Consider the following 18,546-nt stretch of genomic DNA (forward strand, 5'->3'; position numbering starts at 1 on the left):
AACTATTGATGGACTTTGATTGATTGGTTCTCTCATGTCGGCCAGTTTCAAAATTATTTCTGGTAGGCTCAAAATCTAAAACAGGAGAGATCAGATGAAGTCAAGCTGGAGGTCGGTCGCAGTCCGATCTGGAACGTCTTCAAAAAAACCTACAAGATAAGTCAAAAATCAGTAGGGATCTTCCAGTTTTTGATACTCCGATGTTAAATCAGTCTTGAGTCTGAGAACATATAGTGAAAAAAAAAAGTAGAGTCAGAAAATTTGTGTGAAACTAGAGAGATTGGACTTTGTAGGAACTAGAGTCCTTGTTTAAGAACTGACAAAGTTTTTATTGGCAGAGCTCACTCTATTTTGAGTTTAGAACTTACCTTCGAAGATCCTGGTCCTTTATTTATAGAGGGACTGGTGAGGCTGTTACAGAGTTTGTTAGATCGTTAGAGGAGTTTGTTAGGCAGTTAGAGCCAACTGTAAGTGAACTAGAGTATAGCTGTACATATTAGCTGGAAATGAGATCATATTAGCTGTATCTATCAGCTGTGTATGAGATCGTGAGAAGCTGTAGTTTAATTATAGAATTTTAAATAAATTTTATAAAATAATTACTGTAGGTAATATTGGAGTTGACACAGTTATTGGCCAATGTGCACCGTATAAGATCGGTTTTTTTTCTTTTTTTGTTACACAAGGGGCGAGAGAGCTCAAACAAAGAAAACGGAGGACGTTACATCCGAGGATGACGCACACCATACATATCAGCCTGAACAAGGTTGCGCACGGAGGGAGGGAGAGATGAAGTAGAGTAGAAGGAAGAATTAGCAAGCAATTGGGCTAACCCGTCCACCGGCTGATTATATTCATGCGGGACATGGGTAACAGAGAAGTATTCCAAGGAAGATATACTGTTTTGAATATCCAAGAGAAGAGGATGAACCAGGTGAGGGAGAGCCAAGGAATACTCAGTTCTAGCAACCTGATAAATCCACTGAACGACAACGGAGGAGTCCCCTTCCAAGCAGAGACGTTTAAATCCAAGCTGGTAAATAGAAATTAAGAGGCTTCTCCAAGCCGCTTGCAACTTAGCCTCTAAAGCAGAGGTCGCATAAGAAAGGTAAGATCCAGCAAATATAACACATTCTTGGTGATCTCTTGTAAGATAGCCAAGGCCAGTAGCCGTGGATGACCATGAAGCATCAAAATTAATTTTCACCATGGTGCAGGGTGGGGGTACCCAAAACACAAGCCGAGAAGTAGATACAGCCGAGCTCACAGAGCTGCCGATACCTCAGGACTGCACATCCATGGTTGTGGAATTAGAGGTCGAAGTTGCTTCAATGAATTCATTGGCAAACCACTGATTTAGAGCTGTAATTTTAAGAGGATCATGGGGAGCACTTTGAAAGATATAGTTGTTCCTTGTATTCCAAATAGACCAAGCTGTGTAGGAAACAAGACTCTTAGAGGTATCAGAATTGGAGCTTTTAGAATTAAAATCAATGGACTGCACCAAGGAATCGAACCGACGTATATGCATCTTGTTGCGGCCAACTCCATGTCATCTGTCATCTGTCATCAGTGAAGAGCACCTGCAAAGTAAGTCCTCACAGACTGGAGTTGTGTCCGATGGGAACCTTCAATGCTTAAGTCAGAGAGGGAGTTGACGAATAGCTAATAGGAATGTTAAGAGTGGTAGAATTTTGGTCAAGAATTATCTTATCCGTACTGCTCGTTTACCTTTTCTTTTATAGATGATTCTGATGTAACCGTCGAGCGCATGGTTCCGTTTTTTATGACGCAATAGTCGACTGTCGATTGGCAACCGATTATGAGTTGAAGTAATATGTTAATTCGGTCGACGTAGAATTGGAGTCGGGGGCGACTGATTTGTCCCAACACACCTCATTCCACAGTCACCTGTGGACATTTGAGAAGGCAGTGTTCCAGATCTTCATTTTCTGAAGAGCATAGTTTACACAAGGTAGTCCGTTGGTGAAGCAATCCTCTAGAAGATAGCTAGACCTTACAAGGTAAACAACCCCAGCACAGTTTCCACCAGAAAATGCGAACTCTGGGAGCAACTTTTAGACGCCATATCCATGAGAAATCAGAAACAAGGGAGGACTGATGGTTGGACGACAAATCAGTGCGAATGATTTCAGAATAAAAAAAGAGCTCTAACCTTAGCTTTCTTATATCCAGAGAGATGTGAAACAAAGGCATCCTCACACTGAGAGCGGGGAGTAGCAATACCAAGAACACTCTCAGCCATATCCGGGGAAAATAACCGATGCACCAATTCAATGTCCCATGAGCCATTATCCACCAACAAATGGGCCACCTTCCAATCTTCTTCACAAAGGTCTACATTGATGGGCACAGCACTTCGACTTGAGGGAACATTGGTAAACCAAGGGTCATGTAACAGGCTGATACTCCTGCCATCTCCGATCAACCACCTAAATGAATGCTTGATCCACCTTGAAGCAGAGCAAATAGATAGCCAAATGTGAGATGAGCCCCTGCGACAATGGTATTCAGACCAATCGTGGAATCCATATTTTTCTTGAATCAATTTAGCCCACATAGTCTCCCTATGTAACATCAGATTGACAGCAGCTGTTCCCATACAAGCCTCACGCCAAGCTCTTATAGAATGAATCCCCAAACCATCATGACTCCTATCCATACAGACTGCCTTCCAAGATAATGAATGTAGCTTCCTGGTAGTTGGCTCATGGCCCCAAAGGAAAGCCTTAAAGATTTTCTCTAAGTCTCTAATAACAGAGATGGGAACCGGCACATTAGTCATCAGGTAGTATATCAAAAATTTTAGTCATCAGGTAGTATATCATATCCATGGAAAGCCTTAAATAATTTTTGGTACCTATTTACCTGGGGGGTTACTTTCTTCTATTAAACATGAATCCTCAATCTCCAAATGCGCACTTCAGGTAGTTAATTTGATCGAGCACAAATATGAGTACAAAGCTTAAGGCCTCGAGCTAATTTCACGGATACACCAGCGCTATACGTGCCCACCAACGAGTGGCAGACAAAGGGACCGATATTGTTGGGCCCTCAGGCGGCGGATCCATACTTCTCCATATCCCCGTTTGTTTTTGTTTTTTTTTTTTTTTTTGGTAAAGATATTCCCGGTTAGTGCTCGACTGCGCCCAAATGAACTCTTTCCAGAGTTGTCCCGTCGCTCGCTCGCCGCTTCGTCCCTCCCCTATCCCTTCCATGGCGTCGATCGGCGCAGCGAGTCCAAACTCTTCCACTGCCAACGCCACAAGGAAATGGCCCGCTGCCGGAATCCCCCTGCATGGAACTGTGCCGCTCGCTTCCTCCTCCGCTGCGGCCGGCCGGCCGCCCGTTGCCTCCTCGTTCGTACCAGCAGAGACGACGGCGCTGCTGAAGCCAACCCAAGGGACCCCGCCTTGCCTCCCGTAAGATCCTCCTCCACCTCCTCGCTCTTCACATGCCCTCGTCTTTCTTTTTCTTTTTATTCATTTATTCAAACACCTGGAATGTTTCGGAGTATGTATTTCTTTGGGTGTTGTATGTGACATCTTCGGACCTGTCTAATCTCCTTTGAGTCCTGCAAAGCTTATTTATATAGTTGAATTAGTTCAAACTTAACCATCAAAAGTGGCTTAAAAAGTTTTTTTTTTTTAAAAGGAGGAACCAGTGCATTGCATGTAAATATGGCAGGAAGTGAAGACTTCTTGGAAGTGAGTTTCTTGAAGAGACACCACGCAGTTCCGAAGTTTTTCGGAATGGATCCCAAATGCCCTTAAATAGTTTTATCTTACTCTTCCCCATATTACTTCTTGTGCTTCTGTATCATATTTTTCATCACCGATATGAAAAACCAATTTGAAAAGCTATTTTCTGTTTGATACTAGAGCAGAAAATATGAAAGTTGAGATACTTCAGTATACAAGCTAAGCTCTATACGTATGAAAAGTCTTACTGTTTCTTGACATATATCCTATTTTAAACGCGACCCCAGTTGACCATATTTCAGGTGAAATATGTCAAGGAGTGACCTTAAGTGGACTGAAGGTGCCAAATCAAAAATAAACATGGTTCTGCAGAAGTGTCGTTATTAAGCTAGATTAGAAGTCTTTACTTTTAAATTAGATCAATTCCTATGCTCTGTTGTATTGTAATTGGTCTATTGAGGACCCTACAGCAACCAAAAGCAAGCTAGAGCTGTTCTTGAGCTAAGTATTACTGACATGCTCCAAAGATGCAGATGTTACCAGATTGACATAAAGTTGCATATCAGACATGTCGTAGAGTTTGCGACAAAAGAATAAGTTCCTCTAAAACATGATCAAGCACCCTATGTTAGATATATTAAAAATTGCAACACCAACATGTTCCCTTTATATCATTATTGAGCACCCTCGACTTCCATAATCAAGAAACATCTCCCCAAGAATTGGAGCAAGTATGAACTACTTTCAGATATGAGAGGGTGAAAGCCTATCATAATCATATATTTTAGGTCTCTCCTGATTCATGCAATATTGCACACTTGTGAGCCTTCCAACAGTTTGTCAAGTTTCAGTTCCTAGTTTCATTAATTTCAAATTATAGACAATACAAATTGAGAAGTTTACCATTGATCATGATCTACAACATTTAAAATGCTGAAAAACCAAAAATCAATCATTCTTCAGTTTCTTACCTATGCATCAAGTGATCATCGAATGAATGTATTACTTGTTCCAGGTTAAATGGCTACATGGTATCTATACTTAAAATCCATGTCATTGGCCATAATCTATGCATCTTGAAGTAAATAGGTACTAAAAATTTTACAATTTTGAATGCTGAATAATATAAATTGTGTCAAAATAATTTTATCCTGCTTTTGAAGTGTTCATTTCACAATCACTTAATTCCTATGTAGGGGACCATCAAAGGACTTGAATTTTGTTCTTAGGTATTGCAAGTGTAGACCATGATCAATAGAAAGAATTTGCAATTTGAAAGGTCTATTATGGAATCTGCATCAGTAGGATCTGGTTGGCTTTTAGCTCAAATCTCTCTTCTCTCCACACACACACACACACACACACACACACACACACACAGAGATGTTTGCATGTACATATACATGAGTGTCGGTATATATAAAAACAGACATATATGTGTGGATGCATGCATATTTGTATCTATTTGCTTATTCATGTATGCATGTGGGAGTATGAGTGTCAGTGTGAGTTTAGGTGGGGGTTGTTGATGCAGTTCATGGTATGTGCATGTGTGCATGTATGTATTCTTCTACACATCATAAAGGTATTTTACATGTTTATGGTTTGTGATTTTCCTTTGCACATGCTTGATGCTTCCCTTATTTCATTCTTAATTATTGATGGTGATTATCATAAGTTGGCACTTTGTTCATGGGAGTTATCCATTGGCGTATTAATAATTGGTTTTGCGCTGCATGCTATCTTTTTGTCAAGGCTGCACACATAACAAGGAAAAGAAAAGAGAAGAAAAGAAATTTGTCTAGAAGACATCTGTTTGAAAATGGCTGTCATGATTGTAAGAGTCCTCAATAGAACTTGGTTTGCTTTCTTTCATTGAATTGCTATGGTTCTAAAGGTTTTGACATTATGATAATTTCTTAATGGTAGAAAATTTGTATATGTTTTGAGCTTTTGCACCTTTTAATGTACTGCCTTTCCCTTGTGGATCCTTTTGTTTTGAGCTTTTCTGGTAGTCTTTGCACTACTTTACTGTTTCACTGTTTCAGGATGTTGAGATGTTCAATAGCAGTGTTAATGCTAAGGATAGCTATGTTGGTCTCTTTGTTCGGATGCTTGGTCTAGACAATGATCCACTTGACAGGGAGCAGGCAGTAATCACACTTTGGAAATATTCCGAAGGAGGGAAAAATTGTATAGAAGCGATTATGCAATTTCCTGGCTGCATTAATCTTGTTGTAAGCCTTCTAAAGTCGGAATCCTGTTCTACATGTGAAGCAGCTGCAGGTCTCTTACGGACTGTTTCTTCAATTAACTTATACAGAGATATTGTTGCTGAAAGTGGTGCAATTGAAGAAATATTCAGGCTTCTTTGCCAATCCTTTTTGGCGCCAGAGGTGAAGGAGCAAAGTTTATGTACCTTATGGAACTTATCTATTGACGAGAAACTTAGGGTAAGAATTGCAAATAATGACTTCTTACCAATGGTTGTTAAATTCCTTGATGATGAGGAAATAAAGGTGAAGGAGGCAGCAGGTGGAATTCTGGCAAATTTGGCTTTAAGTCCTTGTAATCACAGCATTATGGTAGAAGCTGGTGTGATTCCCAAGCTGGCTGATCTTTTTAAAAGCAATAATGAAGGCTACAAAATCATTCGAAAGGAAGCAAAAACTACATTATTGGAACTTTCTAAAGATGGATACTACAGAATTCTTGTTATCGAGGAGGGTCTGATCCGGGTTCCTGTAGTTGGTGCTGCTGCTTATAAGTCATTCAGACCTCAAACTTATTCATGGCCCTCTTTACCTGATGGCACAGAAATTCAGCGGAATTCGCGTCCTTCAAGATATGGTGCTTCTGAACTACTTCTTGGATTGAATATTCGTGAGAAGAACTTCAATCTGGAAAACATGAAGGTACATGCCATGGTTGGACGTTCACAGCAGCAGTTTCTTGCACGAATAGGAGCTATTGAGATGGAAGATGAAAGAAATTCTCAGTCAGAATCTTCGCTGAATCAACAATATACTCTCTTGCCATGGATGGATGGTGTTGCTCGACTAGTTCTGATTATTGTGCTTGAAGATGTGTCAGCAATTACAAGGGCTGCTTATTCAATTGCTGACGTATCCATCAATGAGCGCATGAGACTCTCATTCAAGGAAGCAGGAGCTGTAAGACATTTGGTAAAGCTACTACAACATGATAATGAGGCTACTAGAGATGCTGCAGTTCATGCACTAGACAGACTTAGTGTCAGGTCTTTTTCTTTCCTCTATCCCCTTTTAAATTGAAGATCTCCCATGCATGAAACTCGTTTTTTATGTAATTCATTTTATTTGTATTTCCTGTTAAAAAGCTAACTTACAAGCTTAGTTGAGGTAAGTTTTGCATCTTCTACAAGTTGTTTTATATTCTCATCAGGAACTGATTGTTATGTGAAAATATAATTGAATAAATTGTTGGACTGCCAAACTTATTTTTTTTTTTCTTTATAAGCTTTTAAAATGCAGTCCTGATGGCTGAATATGTGCCTTTATATGTTCACTGACTGGTGGCTGAATATGTGCCTTCATATGTTCATGCTGACTGGTGGCTGCACTGTGTCAGGTCCGTGCCACATAATCAGCCACCAGACACCTATTTAGGCCCAAGTGGCTCTCATATTTGGTTAGGACACATGAGATTGTGATGACAATGTTTTGCTGTTTGGTAGATCACTTCTTGAAGAAAAGTTTGACCTTTTACTATCTTTTTGAATATTAGTATTTAAATAAGTTCAAAACTGCAACCTTAAATTTTCCTTGTTCTGAATTTTTATTTATTTGTTTCTCATTTTTCACTTTTTTGTCTATTATTTTAAATTTTGAATTTTTATATATTTTAAAATGCCAACCGCTTGGGTAATTGCATATGCACCTACATACTGCTAATGCATATGCAGTGTCTCAACCGCCTGCAGCCCTGCAAACCATGGCTGCTTTTAGAAACATTTTCTGTTGAATACAAAGGGTTGGATCTTTACATTACCGAGAAAGAACAGTTGGATCTTTATTAAATTCTAAATCAAACCTTGGAGGAACCTTGGATTGTTTCCTTTTCTTTCTTTTCTTAGCTACATGAGCTGATAGTACATAATTAAAAAGGTTAGTCTTCCTATAAACTAACTGGACTTATTAACTTGGTTCTGAACCCCTCTTTTGCCTATAGTTGCCTTGGGAGGAACTCAGCATTATTTCATTCAGAAAGATGACACAATATAGATGGAATAGAGCTTTTAGGTTAAAAACTTCAAATTAAGGTAATCCAGAGACACTATTACAATTCATGTCTCTTTCTGTTTATCTTTTTTTACAGCTATGTGGTTTGCCAGACTATTGAAGCGGAAGGTGGATCAGATCTCCTGATTAACATACTCAAGGACTCAAACACATCAAGCAGCCTGTTAGAAATGGTTATTTTTGAAACTTAGTTCCATGTTCCTATATACACTTATATTTCTCAATATCATATTGGTTTCGTATAACTAACATGAAGTTTCTAATCACAGACTGTGAATATACTTTGTCGAATTTTTGATCCAGTCAATGATGTGAAAACAAAAGTGAGTGAGATGCTATTCTTCCTCCAGTCTGTGCCACTTCTTATCTTTTTTATTCTTGACTGCTTTGGTGGTAATTCTGCCAGTTCCAAGACAAATTTGTCGATGAGTCAGAGAAAGTACTGATTGGTACAAGCAGTTCACAGGATTTTGATGGATTATCAATTTCAAAAACCTCTTCGGTATCTGAAGGGACGACAAGGTTTGTTGTTTATTTTGTTCTAACTAGTGATTTCCTGGTTAAAGGTATAGCAGATTAGTAACATCTGTTGCTAAACTGTTATTGGATTACCACCCAACAAACTGATTGCTCAATAGTTATTAACTTTCTAATCACTTTGTTCACCTTTTCGCACAAGTATTGAAAATATAGCTTAGGAATTACAACTACCTAATATAGCTGCCATGGTCATACATAAAGTGATATCAGTATTTAATGTTCTCTCTGCTCTGGTTTATGATTTTCTTAGTATACATGTTTATATCTGTGCAGAAATGTATATCTTTAAATGCCAAATTACAATTATAAAGTATATTTAGTCCTAGTATACACTACCTCTCTTATATTCTACTGTATTTTTTAGAGACCAGCATGCACTTAGGAAGATATTTGGCTGCAACATATCCCCATGCATATGTTGGGGGATGGGTTGCTTTACAAGAAGATCAGCAGCTCCATTTCGTTGTCTACAAAGATGACTTACTTTAAATTTGAAAATTTGCAATTTCTTGGTCAAGCTTCATGTGTGAGACCCCCTATATTTTAGCTTCCTGTTTCTACTCTATAGTGCTGTTGATTCATACAGCACGATCCTTAAGAGTCCATTACATTGTACGTAGTGTTTCAATCTTATTAGGAAGACATAAAGTCTAGCTGTCCTGCCATGGTAAATATGGGACAGGAAAGGGTGCATACATTCATATGTTTTGCTTTTGACCTTACACATAACACATTGTGCAGTAGGATGGTCCTCATCAGGCTTAACGCTAAACAAATAGAAACTATCCTTAACCATGGTAATTATTTTGCCCTTTTTAAATGTCTTGTAGCTCTGCCAGTTTGTAATTCCCAAATCAAATATCTCTTGAAGATGTGTTGGGAGTATGGGTGGTTTCCCATAAATTAGCAACCCTTCTATAGTAGGAGCTGGAGAATCAATAGTCAAGTGATGTAAGCCTCACATAAATCCTGAATTGTAAGGTAAGTGAATGGTTTCATCAAAACCTGCCATCCTTATATTTGTGGTTTATAGAATGGCTGCTGCCCTGTTAGGTGCATCTATAAGCTTTCCTCAATGCGTAAACAATAACTGTCGGTGCTCTAAATTTTCTTGGAAATTCATATATTGTGGAGCCTGATGTTCCAAGTATAGAATAAACTCTCTGAGAAACAAGTCAAAATTCCAATACTCAAGCTTGAATGGTGGTGTAAAACTAGTTTATCTATACCTTAGGTGCCATATGCCATTTAGGAGCCTTGCTATAAAGGGTTTGCGACATTTTTCCTTTTATTTCTAGAAGTTTTTGGTTGCTACTTTTATTCATTTGGACTCACCTTTCCCAAGACAATTTGTGGAGCTATAATGCACTGAAACTCCTGATGAACCTCCTATAATAGGTAGCTTAAACCTCTTGACCTCGGAAGATAGAAGCAAGAGACTGTACAATCCAATGCTTGGAGTTGGAAGTCCACCCTTTTCCTCCCTCCAAAGATCCTTTCGAGGGAATTCAAAACCTAAAACCCGAAATATCTGAGTAAGGTGATCTACTGCAACTCAGAACCTTGAGAAAATTGTGTGAGCAGGTCCATCATCTGCAGGAGGACATCAACAAAGTGGGCATCATTTGGACCGTGGCATGAGGGAAAGTATCCAAATTGGGGGGAGGGGGGGTAGGGCCAGGATACCAAAGGGGATGTTAATTGCCTTTTTTCTTGAGTCTGTTTAGTTCCTTTTTGGAGCACAATCAAATCTACTAGCTCATAGGCACAAAAAAATTCTTTTAAATTTCTCTGGTCATCAATTGGCTTGAATGGTGATTCCTATCAGAAAGTCGATAATGGCTTGCGGCAAAGATGGAATGCTCTTAAAGTAATTAGTACTTATTTTAAATCACAGTCTCGATACTGTCTTTTAGAGACAACTAAATTGCAGCTGAGCATAGGCCGGCGCCTGCCTCCAAGCCTTTGCCTAGGGACTAGCAATTCATCAACACGAAACATGTTCTGGTAATTAGGCAATAGTAAATGGAAAAGCATCAAGGTTAAATAAAGCTTACTTAAATGAATGAGTATTTTGAGATTCACTAATGGCTCCTATAATCATAGATAATATTGTAATATGATTAGGTTATATCATAAACCAAATAACCATTCAAAAGTTGCTTCTTCACTTTTCTTATGAGAGTGCAATTTAGAGAGACAACCTAAAATGTCAACATTCGTTTATGATGCTTTTATTGATTTAGCATTACAATGATCAGGTAAATTTCTATTCTCACAGGGAGAAAATAATAGACTCTGATGTAATAGTGTGCCTCATTGATATCTTGAGGACATCCTCTCCAAATTTGCAAATAAAGGTTGCTTCTATTCTTGAGTTTGTAGCAGCTTTTGAACAACATGTGGCCACTATCACTGCAGCTGGCATTAATTCTGCGCTTGATGTCGTTTTTCAAAAGGGATCTTTGGATGGTATGTTGTATCGATCATTCTACAGAACTTAATATTATTTACATATTTAAATGCCATTTGTTTTGTTTCTCATTAATCTATTCAAGATGATCGGTCATGCACGTTATTTGTTCTCTCAATATTTTGAGCCATCAAATACCGTTAATCACTAATTTTGGATCCACCATACATTCAGATGGTATATTTCACTAAAATTCCTCATGTTGTGTTTGACATGACGCATCTTCATAATATCATCTGTGCTGGCAAATTTGACTTTAAGAATGCATGTATTGGCTATTGATTCTTAACAGGCATGGATGGTGATGACGACAATGCACTCGAGTGGAATGCTATTGAAGCTGAAGAAATTGGCCTTGCAGTAGCTGCAGCATCCAGATTGCTAGCAAAGTTGCTGAATTTTGAGCAATTCTGTCACAGTATAGATGCTATGCATTTTGTACATTTACTTCGGAAGATCCTGAAGTGCAATATTCCTCTTCACACAAAGGACTGGGTTGCTGCATGTCTTATAAAGCTAGAATCAAAATTTGGTTTGGCCAGTAATCTAGGGCATTCTATTGACATGGAAGTTACGCTGTATGAGATGATTCCACGACTTGTTGAACAAATGAGGACATCATTTGCCGATGAATCTCGAGAGGCAGCAGTCATAGAACTGAACAAGATAATCTCTGAAGGAGTGATGGAGTGCACGAGGGCAGTTGCTGCTGCAGGAGGTATATTTCCATTAGTGGAACTAATCAAAGATGGACGAGGTGATGCACTTGAAGCTAGCTTGGCCATCCTACATAACCTAAGCATGCATACTGAGAATCATGCAGCAATAATTGCTGCTGGAGCAGTACCAATTTTGAAAAGGATAGTTCTCTCAGAAGGGCCACAATGGAAGCGTGCACTTCGTCTGCTGAGAACGTTACCAACATGACCTGTAAGCCTGGCAGTTCCTTCTGCAAACATCCTATATGCTCCTATGTACATTCTGGGCTGACTCCAATCACATCTAGAATGAAGGTTTCTGGACATGACCACAGACAGGCCATGAACCAAAAATTGATGTAGAAGAGTTTGGATAGCCTCTGAGTCATTGAAAATTTCTTGAACCATCAGGATTTTTCAGTGGCAGCTTTTTTATATGATCAGTTTCCAAACAATCTAGTTTTTCATATTTACTTATTCATAAAATTCAAATGGTGTTGTTGGCTGTTTCTTGCTCTTCTTTGCCTTTCTTGCCTCTTACATGCTTGACATTGCAGAAATCCGTGTATAAAATTTGTCGATAAGTTTGCATATATTTGTTTTTATTCTCTCTCTCGTTTTCAATGAGCCATATTCTTTCCAAGTTTTTTTTTCTTACTCTTTCCGATGAATTCATTTTCCTAACTGCATTCTAAATCCTTTGTTCTAGCTAAAATTATTCCTAAATGTTGAATTTGTGATAATGCTCTGGAGTATGCGTATCCTTCCATGGATTGCATGGCAGCATCAGTCAGGTTGCATTGGTAGCTTTGTGCTTATATAGTTGTCACATGTTTGATGGTTACTTTGACGTGGCTTTGCCCAATAGTGAAATTTCTTGTGCATGAGTGTAGAAAATTCGATGCGGAGTGCACTATTTTATATTATTGATCTACGTAGCCACCACTTTTAATGCATATTTCACTTTTTGATTTGAAAATTTTAAATAATAAAAATATTTTTATTTTTTTAAAAAAATTATAACATCTTATATTCATATTATGACATCCTGCATGCAAGAAGTCATAATTTTGACGTAGGATATTATAATATACTATATGATGTCATAATTTTTTTAAAAAAATAGAAATTTTCATCATTCAAAATTTTCAAACAAAAAAAGTGAAACTGCAGATAGTAAATTCGTATTGGAAAGTGGTTGGATAAAAATATTCTTTTATATTATGATATTTTAAGTTATATTATGATATTTTACACCATATTATGATATTCTGCATGCACGAAATTATAATTTGATGCAGAATGTCATAATATGTCATAGCATATTATAATTTTTTAAATTATATTATGATATCCTGTAGTAGGAACTCATAATATACCATAGAATTCATATTTTTTCAAAGAGCAAGGATATTTTCATCATATAAAATTTTTAAATAAAAAAATAGAATTATAGATATTAAATATATATTGAAAAATAATGGTTACATAGATCAATCACATAAAGTGGTGTACTTCACGTCGGATTTTTACACCATCGGTGGTGCACAAAGAATTTCTCTTGCCCAATAATTTTTTTTTTTGGCCTAAAAGGTCTTGATGTGGCGGTTGCATTTCCAATAAGTTGAGATTCTATTTATAGGTGAGTATGGATTCTCTGCAATGCAATCTATGCACCTTAGTGGTACTATTGCATATAGCTGCCGTATTGTCTATTTTGGAGATAGATGGCCCATTCATCTTTGGAATATGACGATGCATCGTGAGTGCGATATACTCTATGCCTAATATTTATTGCCATCGATAGAGTCATGGTAGGTGTTACTGCAAAATCTGATTCGACTAGAACTATCTAGAGGATGTTATTCAATCCGCAATGGTGAAATACAATCTGTCTTGAAATTACGGATCTACACACAAAAAAATAAAAATAAAAAAGCTCATTTGATTGGCTTTGGTGGGACTTTCTGATACCTAAGTCAATTCGAACTTTGAAATAACAGGAAAAAAATATTAAATATTCAGAGTAGTGCTATCCTATTCTAATCGGTCTGTGATCAAGTTGGAGATGGTCGGTTTGCATCTATCGGATTTGGTCGATTTGGAAATGGTCAGCTTGGATTCGGTTTGGTCGGCATTTGGTTGAATTAGAGATGATCAACTTTGGTCGGTGTTTGGCTAATCTGAAGATGGTCTGATCTGATCAGCATTTGATCGATCTGAAGATGATCTGATTTGATTGGTGTTGGTTGATCTGGAGATGGTCTGATTGATGATGGTGATGCCATATTGGGTGTTGGCGGCAAGGTCGATGTGGTTGATGCCAGTGCTGGTAGTGATGAAGCAGCTTAGGTAAAAGGCAACATCGAAGTTGGTGGCGTCAAGGATGATGAGGTCGTTGATGAGGAGGGCGCTGATAGGGCATGATCATGGGAGGTGGTGACCCGAGTGTCAGCAAAATCAAAGTTAAGGGCCTTGATCATGTCTTTATTTTTCCTCTTCTCAGCTACTATTAGTATTCTTATCATGCCCTTGCTCCGAGATCATAAGTCAGGGGTCGCGGCAACCATCACATACTCATGGAGAACTTTTTTCACAAACATATAAGGCATCTTTTTATAATATCATAGAGTAATAGTAGAATAAATAACCAATAAATTAATATTCAAACTTAATTTAAATAACTAAATCAAATATTTTATAAAATACTCTTCCTTGCTTGCAAGGTTGCAGTGAAAATTATAAACAAGGGATGTTGTAAAATATTAAAGTAACTTGTTAAAAGTAAATATTAGTTTCTACAAAGCTACTAATCTACTAGATTGAAAAATTATATATATATATATATATATATATATATATATATTATATATATATATATATATATATATATATATATATATATATATATATATATAGTGTATTATGAATTTTTATGGAGAGAGAATGGATTTTATTCCTCGTAATCTAAAATAGAAATATCAAATTCTGCTTCTACTTCACTCTTTAACAATGAATCTTTGAGTCATGCTAGTTCTCTGAATATGTAGAAAAGAGTAAAATATAGAGTAATGAGCTAAACAATCCAGTAACCAAAAAAATTCTTTAACTAGATAAATGGAGCAATAATAATATACTAAAAAATAAATATGTAAGATATATCAATTCAAATATACAACAGTAATCAAAATGAAATCCATATGAATTCATTCTTTTCAAAATTTAATTTTTAAATTTATTTTCATTGATAAATCAATTTTTTATTCAAAATATCCGATTCACTTTGACAGCCATAAACTATGACTACATCTATATCTTATCGCTAAAGCAGAATGAGTTCATAATAGTCAAAGTGCCAACATATAACTTTCACTGGCAGGGTGTTTATACTAGCACATAATTCCCACAGATAGGATATTGATATACTAGCACATAATCCCACTGACAGGATATTAATGTACCAGTACATAAATCTCACTGGCAGGATGTCGATATACCATACGACAAAAAAATAAGATTTTTACGATAAAATTATTTGCTATGAAAATATTTTTATTGTAAATATCTGTATTTACAATGAAAAAATATTTTCATTGTGAATAATATATTATTTATAATAAAAAATATTTTTTTATCATAAATAATAGAGTATTTACGATGAAAAATATATTTTTCTCGTAAGTATGAACTTATTTGTGACTAAATATTTCTGTCGCTAATAATCGATAAAAAATATATTTTTTTAAAAATGATAGATTATCTATGATAAAATTTTTTTATTGTAAATAAGTTCATACTTACGACGAAAATCTATTTTTTGTTACAAATATAAAATCATTTTCGATGAAAAATTTTCATCATAAATAATTGATGAAAAATTAAAAATTTAAAAAATGATAGATTATTTGTGATGAAAATATTTCATCACAAATAATTATATATTTATGATGTAAAATTTATTTTCTTCATAAATAATAACTTATTTACGATGGAAACTTTTCGTCGTAAATAATTGATGAAAAATTAAAAATTTTAAAAAAATAAATGATAGATTATTTATGATGAAAATTTTTTTCTACCAACTTTTGTCCTGCTTTTCTTTTTCTGCGACTTTTGTCCTTCTATTGTACTAACATTCTCTTCACCCAACTGCAAAGCTCGGACTTGCAACTCTCCAAACTTCTTCTTTCACTCATCCTATTCATCTTCTATCCTTCTCTTTTTGTACTAACTTTCAAATTTTAAAGATTTTTGGACCGTCAGGCTTACTCAAAAAAAAAAATCGATTCGAGCATGACAAAAGTTGAGGGGGATGAATTGCTATATTTCCATTACTAATGCCCAATTATTTGCGACGAAAAATTTTGGATCAGTCTAATTGGATTGATTCGGATTGGGTCATGGGCCAACTAGGCTCATTTGCACTTCGAATATTGTGAGCATCAAATAGCATGCATCTTGCATTGCAAAGAACAATGTGCATGCTGCTTCGCATTGCATGGTCCGAAAACTATTGAAATTTTTGTATTCTCTGCATCACATTAGAGTTCTTGTCATCCCTGTTCGCAATCATAATATAGATGGTGTGCATCTACACCTGTCCATCGCATAACATATGAGCCCGTATGCATGCGATGCATCGAACAGTGTGCATGCAGTTCGTGCATCGAATAAAAATTTATTTATGATGAAAAATTTATTTTTGAATAAAAATTATTTAGAAAAAAATAATTTTTGGATTTTTTTTACGGGAAGTATTTGCGACGTAAAAATATTTTTTGTCACTAATTTTTTGGTTAAATTTTTTTAGAGGGAAAAGCTTTTAGGAAATTTTTTTTTTTCAAAAATTATTAGCGATGAAAATATATTTTCATTGCTAATACTTATTATTAGTGATGAAAAATTTTATTTCATCATAAATTAATTTTTATAAATTTTTTTGGTTAAATTTTTTTAGACAGAAAGAATTTTAGAGGAAATTTTTTTTGATGAAAATTATCAGCAATGGAAAAATATTTTTCTTCACTAATAAGCTTTATTAGCAATGGAAATTTATTTTTCATCATAAATTGATTTTTTATGGATTTTTTTGGTTAAATTTTTTTAAAGGGAAAAAATTTTGATGGAAATTATTAACGATGGAAATCATCCTACGTCGGCAAATATTTCCAAATAAAAAAAACCCCAAACCCTTCTCCCCATTTTCCTCCTCTGCACATTTTTGTCTCCCAACCCTGCCCTTTATTTCCGCACTGAACCCATCTCCCTGCCGAACCCACTCCACCTTCTCCCCACTTCCCTTTCTCCCTCCCTCTCCCTCGGCTCCCTCACTCCCTCTCTCACCATCGGTCGCCGCCATCATCGACTTTTAAAGGTAAACTTTTTTTTTTTGGCTCCGCGGGGAAGGGAAGAGCGGGGAGGGGGGGGCTGCCTGGGTAGGGAGGAAGGAGCGGGGGTGGTGGGATTGGTACGGACCCATGAGATGGGGCGGAGGGGCATTGCAAGGGGTGGGGGGCGCGAGTGGGTGGCCAGGGGTGGAGGACTGGGGGGGTTTGTCTTCCCGTGGATGGCCGTCGGGGCTCAGAGGGAGGGGAGGGGGGTTAGTCACATGGAGGCAGGTCAGGGGATCAGGGGCTGATGCAGGGGGTGGCGCAGATGGTCGGGGGGCTTGGGATGGTGCCGAAGATGCAACGGTCGGTGGGCTGGGGGCGAATGGCTGGGGGTTGGGAGGATTGTGGTGTGTGGGGGAAGGAAAGAGAAAAAAATAAAAGAATTATTTTTAAAAATTAATAATTTATTAATAAAAATAATAAAAATAATAATAAATATTAAAAATAATAATGATAAATAAAATAAAATAAAATATTTAAAAATATTTGAAAATAAATTATTTTTTATAATAAAAATAATTAGATTTTTAAAATAATGATAAAATATTATTTTTAAAAAAATAATTTTAAAAAATATGAGGAGGACACTTACAAGAGGGGCCAGCCCATAGGCTGAATGGGCTAGGCTGGCCTGGCCATGGGCCAAATGGGCTGACCCATGGGGCCTGACCCATTTTTAGGGCGAAATGGGTGCCGCGGGGGGTGGAAGGAGACCATTTATATACATGGTTTAAGCATTGCAGGTATGGCGCCAATAGGAAAACGATCACATTCGAGTTTCCAGCCTATCTTTGAGGATAAGCCTTCCCTCATTTCTACTGCCACACCATCAGAGCCACCAGAGGATGTTGTAGAGGCGGATCTGAATGGTATTTTAATATGTTTAAATAATAAAATTTGATTTTAATTGTATCCGTTAGATTTATAGATAGCTATCATACTAGTAATTTATTCATTGTTGTTTTAGGCCATTTTCTACAGATGATGAGCGAGGGTGAGGTCCGTTGAAGAACCTCATCTTGGAGCATTGGAGATGCGAGCACGAGAGATAGTATCTTCGTATCGAGATTCTATCCGGCTTCACCACACCCATTAGGGGATGGTGTGAGCCATGACAGACTGAGCTGGACATCATATACTGCAGCTATACCCCTGTGATGCTCTTCGATTGGCATCACATTACACCGGCTCAGAGAGATATCTTCTATAGCCACTTACAGATAAAATAATATTTAATAAAATATTTAATTAGCACTGTATTCTTATAATATTTGTTATTGGTAGGCTATATTTGATATCGTTGACTTCAAGCATGATTACGTGCGGCATCACATTCATCGCCACTGGTATGCTGTAGTGCAGGATCAGAGGGTGGAGGCAGTGCGGCAGTAGCCATATGACAACATCAGTATCGAAGACTGGACTGTCATATGTTGTAGATAT

The 18,546-nt window shown here is 36.9% G+C and overlaps 1 protein-coding gene across 1 annotated transcript; it reads left to right on the forward strand.

Moving 5' to 3' along the window:
* The first annotated feature begins 3,159 nt into the window (after positions 1 to 3,159).
* On the forward strand, positions 3,160 to 12,222 carry LOC105047048 (uncharacterized). Its single transcript, XM_010925833.3, has 7 exons — positions 3,160 to 3,443; positions 5,771 to 6,981; positions 8,079 to 8,175; positions 8,272 to 8,325; positions 8,409 to 8,524; positions 10,824 to 11,014; positions 11,308 to 12,222. Exons 1-7 carry the CDS (start codon positions 3,294 to 3,296, stop codon positions 11,940 to 11,942), a joined length of 2,454 nt encoding a protein of 817 aa, XP_010924135.2. The 5' UTR covers positions 3,160 to 3,293; the 3' UTR covers positions 11,943 to 12,222.
* The last annotated feature ends 6,324 nt before the right edge of the window (positions 12,223 to 18,546 follow it).

This window comes from Elaeis guineensis, chromosome 6 (assembly GCF_000442705.2).
Source record: "Elaeis guineensis isolate ETL-2024a chromosome 6, EG11, whole genome shotgun sequence".
Taxonomy (NCBI): domain Eukaryota; kingdom Viridiplantae; phylum Streptophyta; class Magnoliopsida; order Arecales; family Arecaceae; genus Elaeis; species Elaeis guineensis.

Coding starts and splice junctions, on each gene's coding strand:
- LOC105047048 (XM_010925833.3), top strand. CDS start 3,294: ATGGCCCGCTGCCGGAATCCCCCTGCATGGAACTGTGCCGCTCGCTTC. Junction 3,444..5,770: donor GGGACCCCGCCTTGCCTCCC/GTAAGATCCTCC, acceptor TCACTGTTTCAG/GATGTTGAGATGTTCAATAG. Junction 6,982..8,078: donor CTAGACAGACTTAGTGTCAG/GTCTTTTTCTTT, acceptor CTTTTTTTACAG/CTATGTGGTTTGCCAGACTA.